At 43.2% G+C, this 22,116-nt stretch overlaps 1 protein-coding gene and 1 pseudogene across 2 annotated transcripts; both read right to left on the reverse strand.

The window, feature by feature from the left end:
* Nucleotides 1-2,189: 2,189 nt before the first annotated feature.
* Nucleotides 2,190-3,615, reverse strand: LOC125533977 (annotated as a pseudogene).
* Nucleotides 3,616-4,895: 1,280 nt separating this feature from the next.
* On the reverse strand, nt 4,896-18,614 carry LOC125539592. 2 transcript variants are annotated; one of them, XM_048703084.1, is made up of 16 exons: nt 18,307-18,614; nt 17,487-17,553; nt 17,291-17,340; nt 16,030-17,169; nt 15,142-15,949; nt 14,458-14,953; nt 13,609-13,760; nt 10,215-13,520; nt 9,863-10,075; nt 9,233-9,436; nt 8,940-9,143; nt 8,347-8,496; nt 6,255-6,605; nt 5,679-6,087; nt 5,466-5,547; nt 4,896-5,382 (listed from the first exon to the last, which is right to left on the reverse strand). In XM_048703084.1, exons 3-16 carry the CDS (start codon nt 17,338-17,340, stop codon nt 5,163-5,165), a joined length of 7,785 nt encoding a protein of 2,594 aa, XP_048559041.1. In that variant the 5' UTR covers nt 17,487-17,553; nt 18,307-18,614; the 3' UTR covers nt 4,896-5,162. The 2 variants fall into 2 exon arrangements, with proteins under 2 accessions (XP_048559041.1, XP_048559042.1); XM_048703085.1 differs by having other exon boundaries at nt 17,487-17,562.
* Nucleotides 18,615-22,116: the final 3,502 nt, after the last annotated feature.

The following is a 22,116-nucleotide window of genomic DNA, read 5'->3' on the forward strand; positions in this document are numbered from 1 at the left end:
TAACACATTTCTGGTGGGGAGACGAGGAGAACCAGAGGACGATGCACTAGATGGCCTAGTGGAAAATGTGTGTACTAAAAACCCAAGGAGGAATGGGATTCCGTGATATCCACTGTTTCAACCTGGCTCTGCTGGCCAAACAGGCATGGCGTCTCCTTGATAATCCTGATTCCTTGTGTGCTACTATTCTAAGGGCCAAGTACTACCATGATGGCGATTTGCTGAATTCCAAGCCAAAGCATGGTGCTTCCTTCACCTGGCAAAGCATTATGGCAGGCGTTACTACTCTGAAATGTGGCTATATTTGGCGAGTGGGAAATGGACATAACATCAATGAGAGGTGATTTCCTATGCATGGTGATACCTATGCACGCATGGATGGCAACTACAGACCCTTTAGCATAAGTGCCTTTTTTATATATGAGGTGTCAGGTTTCTTATGGCATTGGCACAAGTGCATTTTTATTGTATAGAAATGACTTTTTCTCACTTCTCTTTGTCTTTTTGTTACCTTTTTGATAGTGCCTTATCAATGTGTAGAAAGGGTCTTTTCTCACTTTTCTCAGTCTTTTTGCTTGTCTTTTTGGCATAATTTCCTGTTTGTTTGCCTGGCTGGTCCAAAGTCACGATATTTTTGTTATAGAGTTAATTTTCATAGTCCAAAATAACTAGAGATAAAAATTGGGGTTGTGCGTAGCTACCACCATGGGTAGCAAATTATTTCCGTAACATCAATATTTGAGAAGATACATGGATCCCAAATTGTGCCACTAGGAAGATTGTGACTCCTAGGAGGGACAATTGTTATCAGGAGTGGTTGATCTGATTGACCCTGTTTCCAATAATTGGGATGAGGACCTGATTAGACAAACTATGTGGCCCATTGACGTTGAACGGGTTCTTTCAATCCCACTTTCGCAACATAACATGTCAGATTTCATTGCTTGGAGTTATACAAAAATGGTATGGTCTCGGTACGGTCTGCTTATTCTGTGGAGTGGAATGATCAGTATGGGAGTAAACTATAATGCTCCAACGGGACGGGGTGAACCACACCTAACCCTATTTGGTGCCAGATATGGAAGTTATCCTGTCCGACAAAAGTCAAAAAAATTATATGGCGTACGTTACATGGCACTCTCCCATACCGGGCAACACTTGCTAATAGACACATGAAGGTCTCGCCCTTTTTTCCTACTCCCTCTGTTCCAAAATAGATGACCCAACTTTGTACTAACTTTGTACTAAAATTAGTACAAAGTTGAGTCATCTATTTTGGAATGGAGGGAGTACTTGCTATCAGGGTGTAGAAGACACGAAGCACATGTTTTTCCTATGTACTAAAGCAAAGGAGGTTTGGAAGAGGCTAGGGATAGATGAGATTATTGATAGAGCTTGTGAGGTTGATCGTGCTGGATAGGCCATACTGGAATACCTTTTAGTTCTCCCAAATCAAGATTTGCGTATTATGGGGTACCAAAATGTACGAGAAATTATAGCTATTTCAGCTTGGTATCTATGGTGGGAGAGACGAAAATTAGTGCACAAGGAAACAATTGAGAATGCAACTCAGATATGAATGGGGATCATAGCCCTCACATACAATTTTGTAAATGCATCGTCTTCAAAGGCGTCCATGAAAAAGGAGGGTTGGCATTGTCCCTCTAGGGGTTTCGTGAAACTCAATGTTGACACCTCTTTTGATCAGGACATGCTGAAGGGTACGATGGGGGCGGTTTTGCGAGACGACAAAGGTAGGTTTATTGCAGGAGGAAATGAAAAGATTGACCATTGCGCGGATGTTCCGATGGCAGAAGCTTTAGCCCTCAAATTTGGGCTAACACTAGTGCAAAGGGCGGGGTGCAATCGCCTAATCTTCAACTTAGATAATCTAGAGGTGATTGAGACCATGCAGGAAGGAGGACAGTCAACGGGTGCGGCGGCGGCAATTTTCAATGACTGTTTCCACTACGTATGTGATTTCACCATGACTAGATTCGAACATTGTAATAGAGAGGCTAATAGAGTAGCACATGAACTTGCTAGATTGGCTAGATTTTCATCACCTTCGGTTTGGTTCGAGGAGCCTATCAATGAAATTGTACTCATCCTCGTAAATGATGTATTGGTTATTTCTAATGAATAAAGTTTCATTTTATTTTAAAAAAAGAGGACTATCCATGGATAGGCTATGGGTAGAGTTGGATAATGGATCGCATTCCTAGGACATGCTGTATTTTGTAATGACTAAATCCTGCTTCGGTGAATATCTTTTGCCAGTTGAGTTCCTCACGTTCTTTCCTCATAAACAGCATCATCATCTGCATATCCATCAAGACTTGAGCTTCAACTACTTGCTGTGAGTGTGAGGGAGATCCAACAACAGCATCGATGATTATCACCTTCCCTGCTTTCGCTCCTTGGGCAACGGCCTCTTTACATTTTGTCAGGATCTTCACACAATCCTGGTCGCTCCAGTTGTGTAGCACACACTGTCAATCCAACAAGTCAAAAACTATCAGTAAAATAGCACTACTCTAACCATGTGACACATGTGGTAAGCAATCCAAACTATTTTTAAAAAAGCACTAATCCACCCGTTTATTCTTTTCTTTTTGTCGGATCCACTCGTTTATTTTCTTGTTAAGCGCTCACATAACATAATCTGCCAATTCATGTCGTGCCTTTCATTATGTACTAGTATAGTTGCCCAAGTTTTTCTTTGAGGAATTAGTTTTGTGAGGAATTGGTATAAATGCGAACGGGAAGTAGAGTGTGTCTTTCTTACTGTAAATAAATTTGAAAATAAATAAATTATACGTAGTACCTTAAGCAGAACTGCATCAGCTGGTGGAACGTATTCCATCATGTCGCCGGCAGCAAACTCAACTGACTCATGCGTTGAGACGACGCCTTGTATGACATGTGGGGGAGGTCCAGCACTGAGCACTTGACATGCGGGAAGGCCTTGGCGATGGCCGCCGCCATGGTGCCGTTTCCGCCGCCAACGTCGACCAGCGACGTCACGCCCGTGAACACCTCGCCGCACTCGCGGACGACGAGCTCCGCCATGTAGCGGCTGTCGGACCCCATCGCTTCGTTCACCAGCGCGTTGAACTCCATGTCATGGCCGGTGGTGGCGTAGGGGCTCTCGCCGTGCGCCATCGCGAACGCCGGCTCGCCCTCGCCGTCCCTCTGGAACCACTGGGGCAGCCGGAGAGAGGCCTCCAGGAACAGCGGCGAGGTGCCCATGAGCACGCACGGGGACACGCCGCCGCCGACGAGAAGGCGGGACACCGGGTTGAGGCCGTACCGGACGCTCGGCGCGGTGGCGGCGCCCTCGCCCTCGCCGGCGGCGGGAACATCCACGGCCGTGAAGATTCCTTCCACGGCTAGCATCTTCATGAGCCGGGACAGGTATGGCCGTTTGCTGCAGGGGAGGGCGAGGGCGGAGGACAGGTCCGGCAACGAGGCCGCGCCGCCGCAGCGGTGGAGAGCGTCGGGGATCCCAAGCTTCACCGTGCTGTGCAGCGCCATGGACTTGAGGTAGCCTAGGGAGTGGCGCACCAGCTCTGACTCAGCTTGCAGAAGCTCCGCGCTTGAGGTGGTGGCCATTTTGGCTCTGCTCTCTTCTGCCATTACCTACTCCGCTAGTGTTATCTTACTTTGAGTTTGAGTAATGGTGAAAACTAACAGATCCGAACGATTCGCTAGGGGCAATCGAACGATCCATCTCCCCCCGAGTTTACCGAGTCGTTCGACGGTTCGACCCTCCCAGACCGCATGGATCGCTAGCCACTTTTTTAGCTGTCCAGCATAAAAACTTGACTCTTTTGAATCTCGTGGCATCAAAATAAAAGCTCTACTAACTTGACTCTTTTGAAACTCGTGGCACCAAAACTTGACTTGAGAATTGTGACGAGGGGGCACGAACCACATGGACTAAGCTGGTTCTTGTGATAACTTCTTACGTGGTGTAGAACTTGTATCCATTCCTAAACGAGATAACTAATTGGTGAACCACAACACAACTTTTCATCTTGAACGCAATGTTGCAACCTGCCAGCAAACCACCTTCTTCTAAATTTTACTTCTTTGTTCATCTATCGCATGCACTCGAAATGTTCGGTAAAATGCTTTTGAAGAAATTTCCATGTACATGATTTTTTTTAGTGTTTTTGGTCAAAATGTTCAGCAAAAACGTTGTTGAAACAATACCATGGTTAGTTGTATGTAAATAGCATGATAAGAGCATCTACAACTGGGCCCCTCAAACCCTTCTCATACGCCCGGACAACTTGTCCGGTCACTGACCAGACACGAAAATCTAACTCAAACGGGCCTCAAACGTCCGGGCTGAACGGCACCCTTCATATCCAACCCAAACATATATGCTATTCGCCTGGGTGCCGCTCCGGCGGACTGCGTAGAGTACTATGACCATAACTACTGCTCTTCGGGACCAAAGGTGGACAAATATACAAGGCATTACATGTCACACTCGCATAAAGATTAATTATCTGCACGATGGGTGTTGGATCCTAGATTAGTTTTAGGTTCATTCCTGAGCTCCACCAAAGGGAGCTCCTAGGATGGAGGCTGCCAAGGACTCGATTGTGTTCTTTCTCTTTGGGTCCAGCTGAAAAATGCACTTCCCCACCGCTTTGTCGATGCAGTACTGGGTTCTTCGTGGAGACTGGATTTTCTACTCCCAGGTGCACCTACACCCACATGAACAGTACATTTGAAAGAAATATAAAACAAACTTGAAAAAATCTGAAATTTTGGGACATCAAACTAGATCAAAAGTTTTAGCTTCCTGCAAAATTTCATGACCAAATAACATTTGAGGAGTCCTCAGCAAAAAAAAAAAAAACAAAATCACTCCTCAATAGTGAACAAACACAAAGCATTTTTCTTCCAAACAGATAGGTCGGTCGCACAAGTACATGCACAAGTTCAGTTTGGTGCATCTAAAACCCAAAATCGCCAACTGAACCACCCATCACTTTTTTAAATAAATATAAATCATACAAACGATGAGCGCACTGTATGAATTGTTTGATTACCCTCGTGAATTCGCTAATTTCTCCAGCAATTAGCCTAGTAGTCAACTTCCCGCAAAAAGAACTAGCCTAGTCAACAGCAAATCAGTCGACGAACTAAGCATGCGGCTGCTCAACCACCGAGTCTCTTTCCCACTGGAACAGCCCAGACTTCTCAATGTCACCAACTGACAGCACCGAAACACCTGCCGGCAACCCAGCAGCGCTCAGAGCATTAGAAAACATAATCAACAGGCTTCGGCACGACTGCTCTACTTCCATGCGCTCTGTCGCAGTGTGCTGCAAGGCAGGATCTCTCCAAGGTTGATAATAATGCCTGAGAGAATAAAAAGACCATTGTTAAATCACCTGCTCATTGTCACAAAAAGCATATGCAAATAATAAGACTGGTACACATACCATCTCCATGCGGGATTAGATTCGGCGGGACAATGTATCTTCGAGCAGAGCGTTTCGATTTGTCCGCGGCCATCAACCAAAACTGATTCACAAAGGTTTGAAAATAGTTAGCACGCTCGTATAGCAATTAACCTGGAGCCAGACTCTACATTTATACTTTGGAAATATAATAAAAAAAATCTTAGTATCATAATGCAACAGATCCAAGTGTACCTTGTTCTCTGCATCTGTCAAGAAGTAACAAGCTAAGAGCCGTCACAACCGACGGCAAAGTATCACTCTTCTTTTTCACGTGACCTTGTAGGTAAAGTATAATGGCAGCCAGCGCCTCATCCGCAACGTGACTATCCACCATTTCAACGGTTTCAGATGAATGGTTCAAGAAAGACTGAAGAGTTCCGGGACTATTTGTGCTCGTGGCAAGACCTCCCCTCTTTTCAGGAGAGATGCGGGAGATTCTGCCAAGGATTACGGAAGCCACTAACCAACGCAATATCTTCGATAGTAGACATTCATTGTTTAGCGGCTCTTCACATGACATTTCAACTGCAGACTTTTGTTTACACAACCAGAAGATATTGGAAGTTACCCATGAAACAACCATCACAGCTCTTGACTTATCCTGTCATTGCAATACAAAAGCAGAAAATGATTATGAAGATTTAGATTCTGATCACAATACAGAAGCAATAACTTTGAACACTTAGATTTAGATTCTGATCACAAACAATACTTATAAAGCAGTAATGTCAAGTGCTCATTAAATGAATTCAGGGCACAAAAAAGTACCGTTTCAGAAAGAATTGGCAGAGGACCGTTCATAAGGACGACATCAGTACCAAGTTCCATTGATAGCTTAAGTTCGATGCTTCTTGAATTGCCATCAATAGCTTGGCACAACTTAAATATGCCATGGAGGGACAAAGTAAAATGTGGTTGGTATATCTTCCTTTTCATAGATAACCTCATTGTAGATGCAATAATATTTAGAACTGAACTCAACATGGTGAAATCCCCTTTCAATATTTTTCCATCTTCAACTAGGAGATACAGATATTGAGATATTTCCGACAGTTGCTCAAGTGCAGTTTCTTGGAGCCATTCCGTAATGAATCTTGATAAGATCAAAACATCGAGTACCTGAACAAAACACACAAAAATTAGAGACAACGAGAGCATAGCTTTCATAAAACTATTGTAAAGCGTATATGTCATAGAACATGGCAAGAAAAAATCATATAGAGAATGTTAGTTCTCAAAACCATAAGAAACCATGTGCCAAAGCTGGTCATTCACAAAGGATTGTACTCGGAGCAATTTAAGCCTGTTAAGGAAGTGCCGTAGCTAGCAAAGTAATCCTTGGTAGTTCAAAGAATGTTGGGGAAGCTACGATAATATATATGTGCTAGTAGTACGCGATAGTTTTCATAGTTGAGGGGTGCCTCCTTACCTGTTTTGGAGTTCAGGGCAAACTCCAGCTATAATTCAGGGGTGTAATGTGCATTTATATCTTTCAACAACAGATTCTTGACCCAAAAAACCTACTCCCTCCATCCGGATATGTAGGGCCAAATTTGTATCTCCAGATTGACTTTGACCATCGGTAAGATGAATATTATATGAAATGTATGCTATAGAAATTATACCATTGAAAACTCCTTTTAAATATGAATTGAATGGCATATTTTTTGTGAGATACATCTCATATATTATTGCTCTTATTGATGGTCAAAGTAAATCTAGAAATATGTACTAGGTTCTATATATCCATATAGAGGGACTACATCAGGTGTATGAGATGACACTTTTGCCCTTTAACTCTTCCTCTCCCTCTTCACTCACACACTACAATGCTCGTTCAACCTTGTGTTCTACTCAATCTTTTATCCCCAAACCTCAAGCCTAACAATCTGCCATAATCCGCCCAGATATCCTCGCACAACAAAGATTGGCATCCCGTAATCGATCACCATTCACTCTCACATAGACGTCATCTCCCATGTGTTGGGTTAGGATTATGGGGTCCATCAGCGCAGCAAGGAACCCAGAAGTGCTGGCGCCTCACGCCCCAACCTCCACAGGTGCAAGCTCTAGGCCAACCTTACTAATAGGCTCCCTCTTGATACAAGGCAGGCAGCAGACTCATTTTGCTCAGTACTCCTGTCACCGTATCGCTCCACTGTCGATCTGCACTTCTCATGGGCTGTGAAAGACGAAAGAATCTTGCAGGACGGCTTGGCCCGGCTGGCCCTGCCCTCCACTGGAAGGTTATGGCCCACATAACAGAGGATCTTGAGCGGCAGTTGCCGCAACTCGTTTCGACACTTGCATCATTGCCAGCAGCAGATACTTTCACAGTAAATGAAATATCAATTGGCAGTTCAAGGCTGCTGCCTGCTAGTGTTGTGATGCTCCTGACTGCCAACTCGGGATGTGGAGGAAAGATGGACCACGAATCCCATGTTGATCGGGATGAGTGAGATGCACGCATAGAGGACCCTGGGGGTTGTCAGGCTATTCTCTCACTGATTTTCCGGTAAGTATTTTTCTATCCAGTAATCGTTTGCAGCATATGATCCCAAAATCATAACGCAACTACGCGTAGTGAAGTTCTTGTGCTGGAGCCGAAGGCATTAAACTAGCAGTGTCTAATGAAAAATATGCCAGTCGTATTTAACACAGAAAGCAGCACCTAACAATTGGTGTAACAAAAAACTGATGTTATCAATGATTCTCATGTTCACAAACAGAAACCCCGTGATATAATTGATGGATTACGAGTTAGTCAAGATTCACAAGGAAAATGGAAGAGCATATACTGAATTGTTGCTTCTAAGAAAGGTGTGCACCATAGTTGAGATAGTTTAAAACAGTCGCTTACCTCCAATGCTAACCCAACTATTCTGGAACTAGAGTTGTTGTCCAGTCCTTTGTCCTGAGTTGAAATAACAGAGGATATCCACGACAGAAGGCCACAATTTTTTACTAAATGCTGAGCTAGAACTGGCAGCTTCACACACTTCTTTAGCACCTACATGCAAAGGGAGCAATCTAAGTGGGATAAATACTTTAAATAATACTGATTTATTATATTTCAGGAGACAAGAAAAATAGCACATTTCACATGAAAAAGATCAATACATGCCAATATGGACAGGATCAAATCAAATAACAGTACAAAATATGCATGATGAAATGTTGCTTAATGTCAAGTGCGGCACAGAAAGGTATACTGATGTTTGGAGACAACTCTATTTATCACACATTGTTACACTTCTTAAGTTGTATTTCAGAGCGTGCTTCAGCTCTTGGCAGTTGTACAAAAGTAAGACAGGATAGTAAGCATATAAAAGGGTCCTTGTACTGCTGCACACTAACTCCTTAACGTAACGCACATAGTAACTTTTTAAAAGTTTAGTGCATCATCATACACATCCTAAAGTCAAATGTATGCTAATAAAAAATTAGTGTTACCTGAAGGATTAAATACTTCGATTCAGAATCTGAAATAGCTGAAGAACAAAAGGCAAGAGCAAGCTCTAAAACACTTTTGTTCTTGCATATCGTAGCATCATCAGCTAGATTTGATCCAGCGTATAATAAGCGAAGCATCCACAATCGATCAGCTTTGAAATGCACAGAACTACTCTTCAATAATGTTGGAAATAATGGAATGCTCTGCAAAAAAAATGTGATAAAGATAAACTCAACATGATAGTCATAGCTCGGGATAGTTCACATGTGTAAGTGAAAAATAACCGACCCACCTGCATGTCGACACAGGCCGAATTCATCAAAAATTTGCTTATGGTATTGAACTGGGTATGCGAGCTATCCAGCAGTGTCAATGATGCTTCTGCGGCAAAAATAGCAATAATGGAAGGTATCCTCTGCCATGGTTTGGATATCCCATTCTGTAGATATGTCAAAAGAAGCTGGAGCTGCCATTTTTCCTTGCTTTTCTGAGAAGCCTGCACATGTCACAGGTGTACAACATAATATAAAATGGACTTCCCAAATTAAATTACGGGCACAAAATTTGTTCTGTACTCAGATTGGACATCAAATTGCTCCCAGAATGTTCGATAAGGATAATCTTTCACAGCAGTTCGAATGCACCAAGAAAATGTAAAGTAGTGCTGGAACATGGATATATTCATGCAAGAATATGATTTTGTTTATGAAAGTTAGAAGCAGTATAACGGCTATAGATTATGAAATTTATATTATGCATGTTCTGGAAACCCAACCCAAATTTTAATGCTATAGCTGGCAACTAAGCAAGTAAACATAACTGACAACTGCAGGCAGGGCAAGGTATAATTGATGAGATACTTACAATCAATAAACAAGTCAATTGATAAAATATCAGGATCTCAAAAATATCAGAGCATTACCTCGAGTGATTTTTTGAATGTATTTAGAGATTCGTAACCCAGCTTTCTCAATTCTTCATCAGGAGATGATATGCAAACAAGCGTAATGGCAAGCAGTCCAACTCGAGAGAATTCAGCAGGCTCAATGTAACCCATGAGAAGAGTATGAATCGAGAAACGCAAGATAAACATAGGATCATAAATCTGAACCATATCCATGCTTCGAGATGTTGTCTGTCAATCAATGTTAAGAGTGGTTTAGGAACATGAGGTAACATGTGAGCCGGGTGGACAAAAATAGTGCAACCACAAAAGCATAAAAAAACAATAATGAGGTTAAAACCCTTATCGGAACCAATATTCAACAAATTACCTTCAAAATATCATCAAATTTGTCCTGACGAAGCTGTTCTAGTGAGAACACAGAAGTCCTTGAAGACCTTTTGTAGCAAAATTGCAAGACTGTCATGACACAGAGCTTAGAATCAATTGGTATGTTCTCCCGAAATAGCGCCCTTCGCCTACTATTACTTTCTGTGTTCTCTGTTTTGTGGATTTCTGATATTGAAGAATCTAGTTTCAGTTCTTCTCTATATTTAACAGCTGCACTCCCCCATAGATGATCCATTTCAGCAATAGTTTTACACTCATGTGACTCTATCTCATTCATAAGATTAAATATCTCCAGATCTGTTTCGCTAAGAGTTGCACCATAAACAGATAAAAGCAAGAAACTTAGCTCTTTTGATTCATTCAATAGGCCATTACTCTGTTGTCTACTCTTAATATCATACAGTATCCTGAGTAATCTGATGATTTCTATTTTTCTCTTTTCTGCTATGCAAATATGGAACTCGTTTTCTTTAGTGAAAAGAGAATCGACTGATTTTAAAATGCCTGGTGCTGGCTGTAGAAGGCTCCCTGTAGCATTAAATGCAGATGAATATTCAGAAACTTCACTGCAGGTTATTGATGACAGAAAATGAGAGTGGCCCAGTATGAGCTCAAGAATTTCATCAGCAGGAAACTTCCCTTCTGATAATACAACAAGAACACATCGAATTGCTTTTAGTGTGACATGATCATTGAACCTGTGCAAGAGAGATGATCTGATGAATTGGTTAAGGAAAGGTATTGACTTCAATTGGTTCAGATGAGTTTGAATCTCTGAAGACAGTTCGATAATATTCTTGAGAACTGTATATTCCAAAGAACAGATGACCCTTTGTTGTTTATCAGAGTGTGATAAGCCATCACAGCGGGGGAAATTCCTGAGTATTTGATCTAAAGTTCTGACCAAGATGCTTATGAAATTCAGCTTAGCATTGCTCACTCTCTTGGACTCCCTATCTGATGCTGTCCCATTAGACGACAATCTTCTGGGAGGAGACAGCAACAACCTAATCAATGATATCTTTGCAAGCAATTCATTAGTAAGCTTCACATGACCTTTGTGAGAGTCAGGATTAATATCATTGACATCAAAATCTAATAGGCCAGAAGATTGTGGACAAAGTGAAGCAACTATTTCCAAGCGTTGCTTCCGGGGCATTTCTTTTAAAGACAAGCAGTAGTGCAACATGGTAACAGACTTCCCCAAGAGAGTGTCACTGAAATAATCCATCATATCTGGAACTGATTCATGTTGAAAGTCACCAAAATTTTCCTCAAAAATGGTCCTAGTAATAAAACTTTTCCAACATGGAAACCCATTATCACCTAACAGCATTTCACAGTAAAATTTTGCAAGTGGCTCAAGGAATTCAGCACACTGCATATGGCCATCACTGTGATGCCTCATGTATGACAAAGCAGCAGGCAGCAGAAGTATAGAGCTATCCGCATGAGCCCATGAAGAATCAGAATTATAATCCATGCCTTGCAGAATAGAAGTGTCTTCTTCTAGAACTTTCATCAACATCTGGCCAAAAAAGTTCATGTGTATAGGGCTTACTTCCAAAAGCAACCGTAAAACTTTTGCTTTAACCTTAGATGTGGGAAACATACAGTGATGAAGAATGCTAAGGGGAGTGTTGATGGCCATGGTAGATAACATCATGTGGAATGCAGTATATTCAGTGTTCTGTCCTGCAGATCTTTCTGCATTATGGATACGAATCAACATCTTCAGCAAGCAAACATCAGCAGATTCAAGATTCAGTTTAGCAGTAAAATGGAGAATGAAATGATATACTCGCTGAATGGTGGCAATATCTGAACTTCGAATCTCCAAGCCCCATAATTGACAGGATTCTGATCTCTGATCAGTTTGTTGTAGATAATCATACAGTAATTCCATGGCAATATCAGCAATAGATAGACATACAAAAGCAGCAGGGGCAAATGCAGCTGAACAACTCGACCCACGACTTTCTAACTCTGAGAACATCCAATTTACAAGTTCTAGAAGTCTGACAGGGGACATGAATTTTTTCAATGCCCGAACCATGTAGAAATTTGGCAAAAGCAGTCCAAAGTTTCCATTGTCCATGCAGACTTGAAATTTATCCTTGAACAACAGCAGTATTTTTCCTAGCATGGCCTTTGGGGAAGCAAACAGCGACTCTAAGGACTGACCATCATTTTCAGCCAACAGTAAAAGGTCATATAGTTTACTAAGAAGATTCACAACAAAACCATCTACAAGGTGCAGATTTTCCTTTGAAAAACTAGTAAATGCTTCTTCCACATGTTCCGCACTCCCATCTGTCAAGTCCGGGCAATTGGATAAGGAACATGGCAGGTCAATAGTAGGATGGTGGAGAACCGATTCAACAATATCTTGGAAACATTCCGCTGAAGCATTCAAGTCAGCAGTATCAGCAGCCAAAACTCGGATGCGCTCAAATATGCTATCAACAAGAGTGGAGCATACATGGCAAAGTTCTTCAAGAACATTTGAACCCTTCCTAGTGTATGACAACAGCAAGCGATGGCTCCAGAATAATATGACTCTCAGATTAAATGTCAACTCACTGATTATGCTTTCATAAAGCTTAGCTCGAATAAGTCGGACAAGTGCATCAAGTAGCAATGCATGTGCCTCCCCAGTTTTAGCTGGCCCAGAGAACACAAGGCTTAATACTGAAGGTAAGAGTGCACAGAACGGAGTCACATTTAGGAATGTACTCAATGCAGTCAATTCTGCAGAAATTGAGTGGTTTTGACATTTGCCCTCATCAACATCAAGATTACCCTCGATCTGTCTGAGACTACAGAAGAAAATATCCGGCCAACAAGTAGCAATTTCAGCTAGGTAATCATGTTGCAGATAAAGAACTGACGACAAGAATTGCATATGAGAAGGACAGTGTGTTTTCACAACATCAAGAAGCTCTGGAAAGCTACAGATAATGTCCTGTGGAGCTGCACACATGATTGAAAATAAGAATGCAGTCGCTACATCATCTGGCAAATTAGTGTGTTGCTGGCTTAACATTTCTTGAACCTTTCTAATCACAGAGGACAAAGAGTTTGAATGAAGTTCAGAAGAATGTTCCACAGCTGTGAACAAACTAGAATTTTGTTGGTCTGAGATATTCCTAGAGATATGCAACAAATTAATGAATGGCCTCCATTCAGCAATATAAATCCTAGACTGTAGTTCTTCCGGTGAAAAAATATCAAATCTCTGATTCAGAACAGCACCAATAAGGTCAAGCAATAATTGAGCATCTACCTGTTTGATCATCATCGGATCAGTCACTTGAACATGCAATTATTAGGGTAAATAGGCAAGAGAGCTGTAGGCAACATAAATGATATACCTGGGACTGCAGAATAAGGTAGATTGTGTTGCACACATATAATGAAATTGTCGACTTCTCATGTACTTTCATACCTCCAGACTCAGAGTCAAGTAGCCTAAGGCATTTCTGAAGAACACAAATAACCAGAGGACTGAAAGCTGGAGAATAGACTACAAACCACACACAGAAAAAAGGTGAGAATATGAATGACTGAATGAACTAGATCTCATTAGGGAATTGTTTAAAAGAAAAGACATGATAATAAGTATCAAAGGAAGACTACGTAACTTAAAGTCAAAGGACAGGTGCAATAAAGTAACACATTTATGATCAGGAAGTGCTAAAGAGTGATCACGAATTTCAAAATGAAGTACAGAAGTCCAAGAAAAGAAGATCTGATTGCAGCATAGTATAAACAAAACAACCATGAGACCAGCAGACAAGTATTTAAGTAAATTTGATGATAACATGATCAAATGATGAAGGGATGCTAGTACAACATAGTGCATAGTACAAACAAGCAACTGCAAGACAAGCAGCCAAGCATTTTGGTAAATCTGATGATTTTACATGATCTGATCATATACACATGGAAGACTTTGCACCCTTAAATGTAGAAGTGTGATAGTTATGCTGTGTTTCAGGTGGGGCGTGAAAGGTTTACTGAAAAGCAGCCGTCGATTTTCCATGTTGTTTTGCACCGCGGCCTACAGGTACCGGTAACATTTATATATGGCATTATATCAGATCAAATGGAACCTAACGACCAAGGAAAACAGCTAATGATAGGTAAGAAAGTTAAACAGTATGGCATGAATTTCAGAAAAGTGTAATGGCACTCATTCATGTCATGAAGGAAAATAGTACCTTCAAGCTGGCCTGATTTAGAGATGAACTTCCGCATGTAATCTTGGTATTTGTACAAATTGCTCCCAACCATTGAAACAGCATCGCAGAGGAAAGGGATCACAATTTGTGACAATTTATTAGATACTCCAACTCCTAGGCTCTCTCTTACAGACCATTTGGCTTCATAACCAGGCAAGAAAAGTAACCATGCATCAATCTCCGCAAAGTTCTGATCATACGCACCAGAACTTGCTAGAGCAGCTTTAACTAAAATGTACGCTTGCTCACGGATGATCTTAACTGGTGAGTGCAACATGATGTCAATCAGTGGTTGCAAATGCTTGTACATTGATTCTGGAACTCTCTCTGGGTCCCAATGTCCCTCGTGTTGCCCTGAATACTCAACTAAAAGTGACAATAAGGAGTGCTGCTCATCCTTGGATAGATCCAACGGATTAGGTGGTATAACCCTAAAGAAGTCAAATGATCCATCAAATGAGCTGGGCATTACCCTCTGAAAGAAAAATTGAAGATAATCAATGCACAGAATTAGATTAGAATGTCAAGGCTATAAGTTGCATTAAAAAAACACATCCCTTAAAAGTAGACACAGACAACGAAGACAGAGGCTAGGATAGTTGAATGAAGTTTATACACATTAAAAGGTATAGAGGAAGCATAATAAAATATAACTATACCTACCAAATAGAGCCGGAGAACATCAAGCAACTTCGAGTGGAAAACACTGTCTACCACTTCTGCATCTTTCATCTCCAGATCTTGCTTATCTAAGCCCCATATCTCACACAGAGTGGTAGCATGATCGCTTGCCAAGTCTTGGTCTTGCTCTTCAGATACATCCTTGGCCCACTCAACATCAATTCCACCAATAATAATATCATCGTCCTCATCGATAGCATTACATCTCTGTTTCTTTTGAGGAGGCTCAGAAACCAGAGCACGTCTCTCAAGTCTACTCTGAGAATAATTTTGGTGTTTCTGACTGGCAGAAGAAAGTAACTTCAGAAGGACCTGTGGATCAGGAATAGCTCCGCGCACTTCATCTTGAATGTATTCTCTCAGAGATATCCACCTCTTGACACGCATTTGGTCTCCCTGGTTAAGTTTATCTACCAAGAATGCATCTGTTGCAGTGGAACAACTTAATCCTGGGAAACTGTTCATTCTGATTTTCCCTTTTGTTGAGCTACTGGATTCTGATGTCGATCCCACACTTGATACCACACCATTGATTGCTTCAGTAACACAGCACAGTAGGTTCACTGACTCAAAAACAAGCCTCAGAGAACCATGCTTCACGAGATCATCAGAATGCTGCAATCCCCTATTTATCACTGCTCGAGAGCATACATGGGGCACGATGCACTTCAGAACTACCTGTACTTGTTCATCATCGACGGATACCAGATCATGTGACAGGAAACTATGAAATATGCTATCAGTTTTTGCTGAAGATATTATATCCGCTGCTAGGGAGATGGCAGCAAACCTGCAAAACGGCAATCAGACAGAAATAAGTGCACTGTACTCAAAACAAATTAATTATATACATATGCTAAAAGAACTAACCAAGAGGGGGATGGCCGTGGTTCAATATTGTAAGGGAACTCGTTCATGTATGCCGCGCAAAAAGAAAGCCTCTTACTCACAATAGCCAGCAACAGATTCTTGTGGTGAACGCTCTCAGTAGACTTCAACTTCTTCATCAGATCCAGCAAGCGTTTCTCGTTACCTCTCAAATGTGAGGATGGCATTAATCCATTTTTTGGATCAGTGCAGACCATGACCAGCACTTGATGAGCAAGGTCAGCTGCTTCACCTGCATCCAAATTCCCCGATATCAAGCTCAGCTGTTCCAATGTGGCACTTCCAAAAAGGACACTGCGGAGCCCTGGTGGGACAAGTGACTCCTCTACCAAAACATTATCCCGCAGTGTTGAGAGGACATACACGACAGTCTCAGCATCATCTTCTCCAATCCCGCGTAGCACCCCTGAGTAAAGCTCCCTCTGTTGAAGGACCCATCTTAGCAGCTTCGGGTTCCCAACCTCAAGGAACGACATGGCAAACCCAACAAGTGATCGCCTTGTAGAGCCAAAATTAGCACCTTTTTTCTGATTCCTCCCATCCCTGCCCCCTCTCTTCTTCTGTATCCCTGCTAGTTGCGTCACAACAGCCATCTTGAAATCAAAGCTCTCGGCAACCTCCGACGCCAGCCCCGCACCACGCCTGACAATGGCAGCAAGCAAATCCAATGCAGCATTCTGGCGCCGGAACTCGCCACTGTTGAGTTCACGGTACACATCCCCCACCTTGTCCTTATCCTCCAGTATCGTCCTAGCAACGGCATCCAAGCACTTCTTAGAAAAAGCATGCTGCCGCGACTTGCCACCGGGGTTGCCCAGGACAGTGGCAAACAGGGAAAGTATGTACGCCATCCCTGGCTTCTCCCGGTGCAGCCGCCATGCCTCCATCAGCTCCACGAGCCGCGGGGACTGCTGGACATAGTCCCGTAGCACCTCACCACCAGAATCACCGTCCAATAGCTCGATGAACTCCCTCGACGCGTCTGAGTAGATTTTGACCTCCGAAGTGTGGAGATTCTTAAGGATATGGACCAACCTGATCTTATAGGATGCACCGAATGACTGGTTCCAGGTGTCCATTCCCACCTTTACCAAGTTTTGCTCTCGTTTTGGCTCCCCCACCCTAAAATGCACCAATACGGACGTAAATTAGCCATTTTGGAAAAGCGCCAATAAGGGGATACGTTTTACTATTTTTTAGTTCAGCAAAAAATATATGTATAGAAGCCAGAAACAGCAGATACCTTTTTGTTTGCTCTCCTGAGGATGCCGAAGCAGCTCCAAGCCACTCCATCTAAAATGCACCAATGCGGATACGTGTATCAGTATCGGGTCGGATACATAAATTCGGCATTTTGAAAAGCGCCAACAAGGGGATACGTTTTACTATCTTTTAGTTGACACAAAAGAAAATTATAGAAGCTAGGAACAGCAGATTACCTTCTAGTTTGCTCTACTGTGGATGCCGAAGCAGCTCCAAGCCCCTCCAATTGACAATGTTGATGCCCTGTTCCAACTCCAAGTTCCAAAGGGGTAGAATTAGACTTTTACTGAGTGTAAAATGAATATGGAGCATCAAATCAAATCATTAGTTAGTTGTACATCTATCGTGGCATAACACGAAAGGTGGAACCTGAAGATCAATCAGCTAACATGCAAAAGGAGAAACAATCACTTTAAATGGTAAGGTCTGACTGTTAGAATCAACAACGCAGCGTGATAGTACCACTATATTCCCAATCATAAACAAGATTTGGGACATCTATCATGCCAACAATACCATTAGTACTAATGTGTTAACCAATTTCGGCCAGTGTAACCAAGACAAAGCTCCTGCTCTCCCAAATTACATGTTACTGCTAAGCTATGACTTCAGGTCAAGACAGTGCAGATAAAACAGCTTAATCTTTTCATTTTCATATATCGCCAATCATTGCACGTTTAAACCAAACCATTTGCTCATCTGAAACAAGTTCGAACTACAATAGTAAACATTTGCCCCTACAAGCATTATCACAAACACCTATCAAGCAAAATCCTTTCACATGTAAACCTGAACACGCGCTGGAAAAATCAAGCAGCAAGTACTCATCAAGAAATAATCATCATTATGTTCTCACAATATCGAGTCTACAGCAAAGTACTCGTCCAATACAAAATCAGGAAAAAAAATTGAACAAACAGAGGATGCAAGAGGAAGGAGGGAGGGGGTGAGGAAGGAGGGAGGACGAAGGACGAAGGACGAAGGAGTGGTCGCTACCTGCCTATGGACTGGTCGCCGGCGTGGCTCAGAGCGGCGCGTTGCTGGGCGGGAGCGGCTGCTCCAGAGAGGGAGGCGCTGCTGGGCGGGAGCGGCTGCTCCAGAGAGGGAGGCGCTGCTGGTGGGAGCGGCTGCTCGACGGAGGGACGCGCTGCTGGGCTCCCGTACCGGCGGCGGGGCAGCGGAGGCTTCGGCCGGCTGGGCGCGCCGCGGCGGCGGGCTGGCAGTGGTGGAGGCAGGCCGGCGGCGGCTAGCCCTACCTGTCGCGGGAAGGACTCTGCTCGTTCGCCCGGGCTTGAGGGCTGCAATAAAGGACGCACGAAACGGGGTTTTTTCCAATTATACGGGTCTACGAAACGGGCCGCTGTTTACATCGAGTGGGCCGGCATAGTTCCGGTTCTTTCCTTATTTTTTCTGTTTTGTTTCTTTCTGTAGGTTTTTTTGTTTTGGTTCTTTTTTTTGGAGTTTTTCATTTATTTATTTTTCGGTTTTTTATTATAAAATGATTATTGTTTTCAAAAAATCAGAATTTTAAACAAGTTCATTCATTATTATAAAAATGTCCAATATGTATTTTAAAAAAAAAAATTCATGTATTAGAAAATGTTCATCCTTTATTATAAAATGTTCAATATTTATTTAAAAAATCAAAATATATTTAAAAATTTTAGATTCACCATATATTAAAAAATGTTCAGTTTGCATTTAAAAATGCTCATTGTATATTAAAAAATGTTCATGTATACTAAAAAGATGTTTGAAATTTTTAGTTTTTTGTTCAAAACTTTCAAAAAATGAATGGAAATTGCAAAATTCGTTCTCTCATTGTTCAAAAAGTTTGTATTTTAATATGAAAAATCAACTAAAAAACTAGAAAAAAATAATTGCTACAATAGATCTACTAGTTACAGTGGCATCTCGTTGTTAGGCTGGCCCACTTGGTGATGCCTTGTGCAAAAGGTTAACTACTAAACACCAATGGGCATACAATAGAATCACCCCGAAACAGACGTTGGGTGTGTCCGTGTGTCGTATCCAAAGCTGGCCACGGCCCATCGTGGGCTAAACGTGCCTGTCACGGTATAGCCCAACATGGCACATATAGTATACGAGACGGAGGGAGCAACTATTAGATGGCCTCGAGGAGGACAAACACTCTATATAAGCCTACCCTAGCGTCCGGCTATGGGTTCGAAACCATTGTAATCTCATACTTATAAGCAAGAACACCTTTTAGAGAGACATGACTAGGGTTGTTACCTTCAGCGTCGAGGGGTCTGAACCTATATACGTCTTTCATCCCTCATTGCTTCTCGATAGATCAAGCTCCTTTCTCTTACCTCTCTTAATGTCATCCTATTTCACATCATGATAGTTAGAGTAAGACTGTTCAAATTCACTATCATGTGCTCTGAAACATGTGTGACTTATGCTAAAGGTATATGTTAGACACAATTGAGGTTGAACCACAAGAATATGTAGGTCACGATTGCAATGCACGAGCTCTTTTGCTAGTCCAATCTAAAATCAAACGACTAATGTAAAAGATTTACTCTAATAGTTATACTCCCTCAAGAATTTGATAAAAGTCATTTGAATCAATGAGGCCCTCGGGGTATTTCCTTAGCGTTTGCTAACATTATAGTTCTACAGTGCTCGGTTATCATTTGAGAAAGGTATGGAATAAACCTTCAATTTATACCCTCAATCTATATCAAACCTTGATCTCAAAATCCCTGAAATTGACATCACGTGCTCTCTAATCCCGGTCTATCCCAATTGATTTATGCTAAGTGCTCCTTTGGTGCACCGCGAAAAGGATGATCTCAGACAGGGTCCCACACTGCTCTCAATGACTATACAGGTCCACGTGTCATACTCGTCTTCCTCCTTCACACACCCTCCCTCTCTCTCTCTCTCTCTCACACACACACACACTTGCTCTCTCTCATGTAACAGATCCAACCCTCTCCCTTTGTCGTGGTCGTTGACGTTGTGCTCCTCTTGTCTTTCCCCGCCATGCTCCTTCTTGAGCTCCTCCTCTAGTTCGTCTGGCGTCGTGGTCACTGACTCCCTTGATTCCCTGCAATTTTTTGGTAGCAGTACTAGTTTTAAGTCCGTACCATGTCTCAGCGTAGGCCGCCAAATAGAAGCAAGTGACATAACTCATCACACACAACTACTGATACCTTGCATGCACTTGGATTTCATCCATCGCGTCAAGATGGCTGGTGGTCATCCGCGAAAAAAAGATGGCAGGTGGTCGGTAGAAACCTCCTGCGTGGCATCTTCACTTGGCAGCACCTGCACAACAGTCTCGCCACCGATGGTGCGGGTTGGGGGCGCCCACGATGACGAAGTTGATAACCTCTGCACACCGGTTGCTCCTGCGTGGCCGAGGTCATGGAGATGAATAGATGGCGTGTAAGCCCCACGCAGTGAACGTGACAAGTGTGTGATTCCCTCCGGGGTTTGTCTTTTTCCCGCCGCGACAAATAAGTATCTAGTAGAAATCAACCCGGGATAGACCCGGATTAGAAAGTATATGGTGCTAATTTCAGGGATTTCAAGTTCAAGGGTTTGATTTAGACTGGGAGCACGAATTCAGGGTTTATTTCAGACTTTCTCTTATCATTTCGATTTTTTTCTCTTTTTTAAAAACTGAAAACTGATTTCGACGTTTATTGGGCCGTCGCCTCGGGCAGCCGGTCGCCGGCTGCGAGTCAAACGAGCCGCGCTGGCGCGAATATTCCAGCGACACGAGCGGCAGCGTCGCCACCGTCTCGCTCGCTCCGCGGCTGGGGTCGGGTCCCGTCACGGGCTTCCACGTGGACCACGGAATATTCCCCGCGCACGTCGACACGCGCATGCGCAGACGGAAGGAAGCTGGCGCTTGCGTGCCCCCGCAGCCACGGCCCGGCCCGACGCGCCGCTCGGAATCATGTTTTTTTTTTTTTGAACGGAGGAATCATGTTATTCCTGACCAAAAGAATCGTCCTCTTCTTTTTGCCACCACTCCCACTGTACGCTGATACGGCGCTGCAGTGTCAGTTCTCCAGATGCACCGATTAACCACGGACGAGGACGAGGGCGACTGTCTCAGATGTTCCGTCGGTGAAGGTTCTCTTCTCCAGCCAGGAACAAAACGCAAAGGCGCGCGCAGAAAGGAAATCGATCCGTTGGCCTGCCGATCCAGGTCGGCATTGCGTTGCGTTGCATCGATCGTGCATGCGTAGTGGCTGTCGCCTTCTCTCGATGAATTTCGGAGCCACCCCGGAGCACCGCCTGTTCGGTTGGCATCGATCAGCGCGAATCTGAGAACAAAGGATAAGCCGCGAGATTCGCTTTTCACGTAGCTTTCCCATTTTGGCCGCGGCAGGTCGCTGGCCTAGCGTAACATCCTTTGCCAACGAATCTCGAGTAGGCGTCCGTCAGGTCAATAGGCCACACTACGACGAGTGGCGAGGGGCATCTTCGATGCTCACCCTCAAACCCATGTTATCTGTTTGGATCGTGCGATTCAGTGTTTTGCCATCTAACACGGTTCCGCATCCGTGCACTGGCTGGTCTAGACGTTCATTTTTTCGCAAATCGGGAAGGGGGGTGGGGGTGCGGACATCTTCGCCGCTGCCATACACGTGTCCGACACCTCGGACCCACCTAAAATCCTCTCCCGCCTCTTTCGCGCTTTCTCTCGAACGGATGCGTCGCTCCCTGCGCCGCATTCATGCCGGCCGAGGATAGGGCGGCAAGGCAGGAGCGGCCGCCGCTTCGCGTTCGTCAAGTCGGACAAGGCGCTAGCGTGGGTCC

This window comes from Triticum urartu, chromosome 2 (genome assembly GCF_003073215.2).
Source record: "Triticum urartu cultivar G1812 chromosome 2, Tu2.1, whole genome shotgun sequence".
Classification (NCBI taxonomy): Eukaryota; Viridiplantae; Streptophyta; class Magnoliopsida; order Poales; family Poaceae; genus Triticum; species Triticum urartu.

Excerpts from the sequence above, each read along its gene's own strand:
- LOC125539592 (XM_048703084.1), bottom strand. The coding sequence starts at position 17,340 with ATGGAGTGGCTTGGAGCTGCTTCGGCATCCTCAGGAGAGCAAACAAAA. Across the intron at positions 9,437-9,862 it reads CATTCAAAAAATCACTCGAG|GCTTCTCAGAAAAGCAAGGA; the intron begins GTAATGCTCTGA and ends TGACATGTGCAG. Across the intron at positions 9,144-9,232 it reads CGGCCTGTGTCGACATGCAG|AGCATTCCATTATTTCCAAC; the intron begins GTGGGTCGGTTA and ends TTTTTTTTGCAG.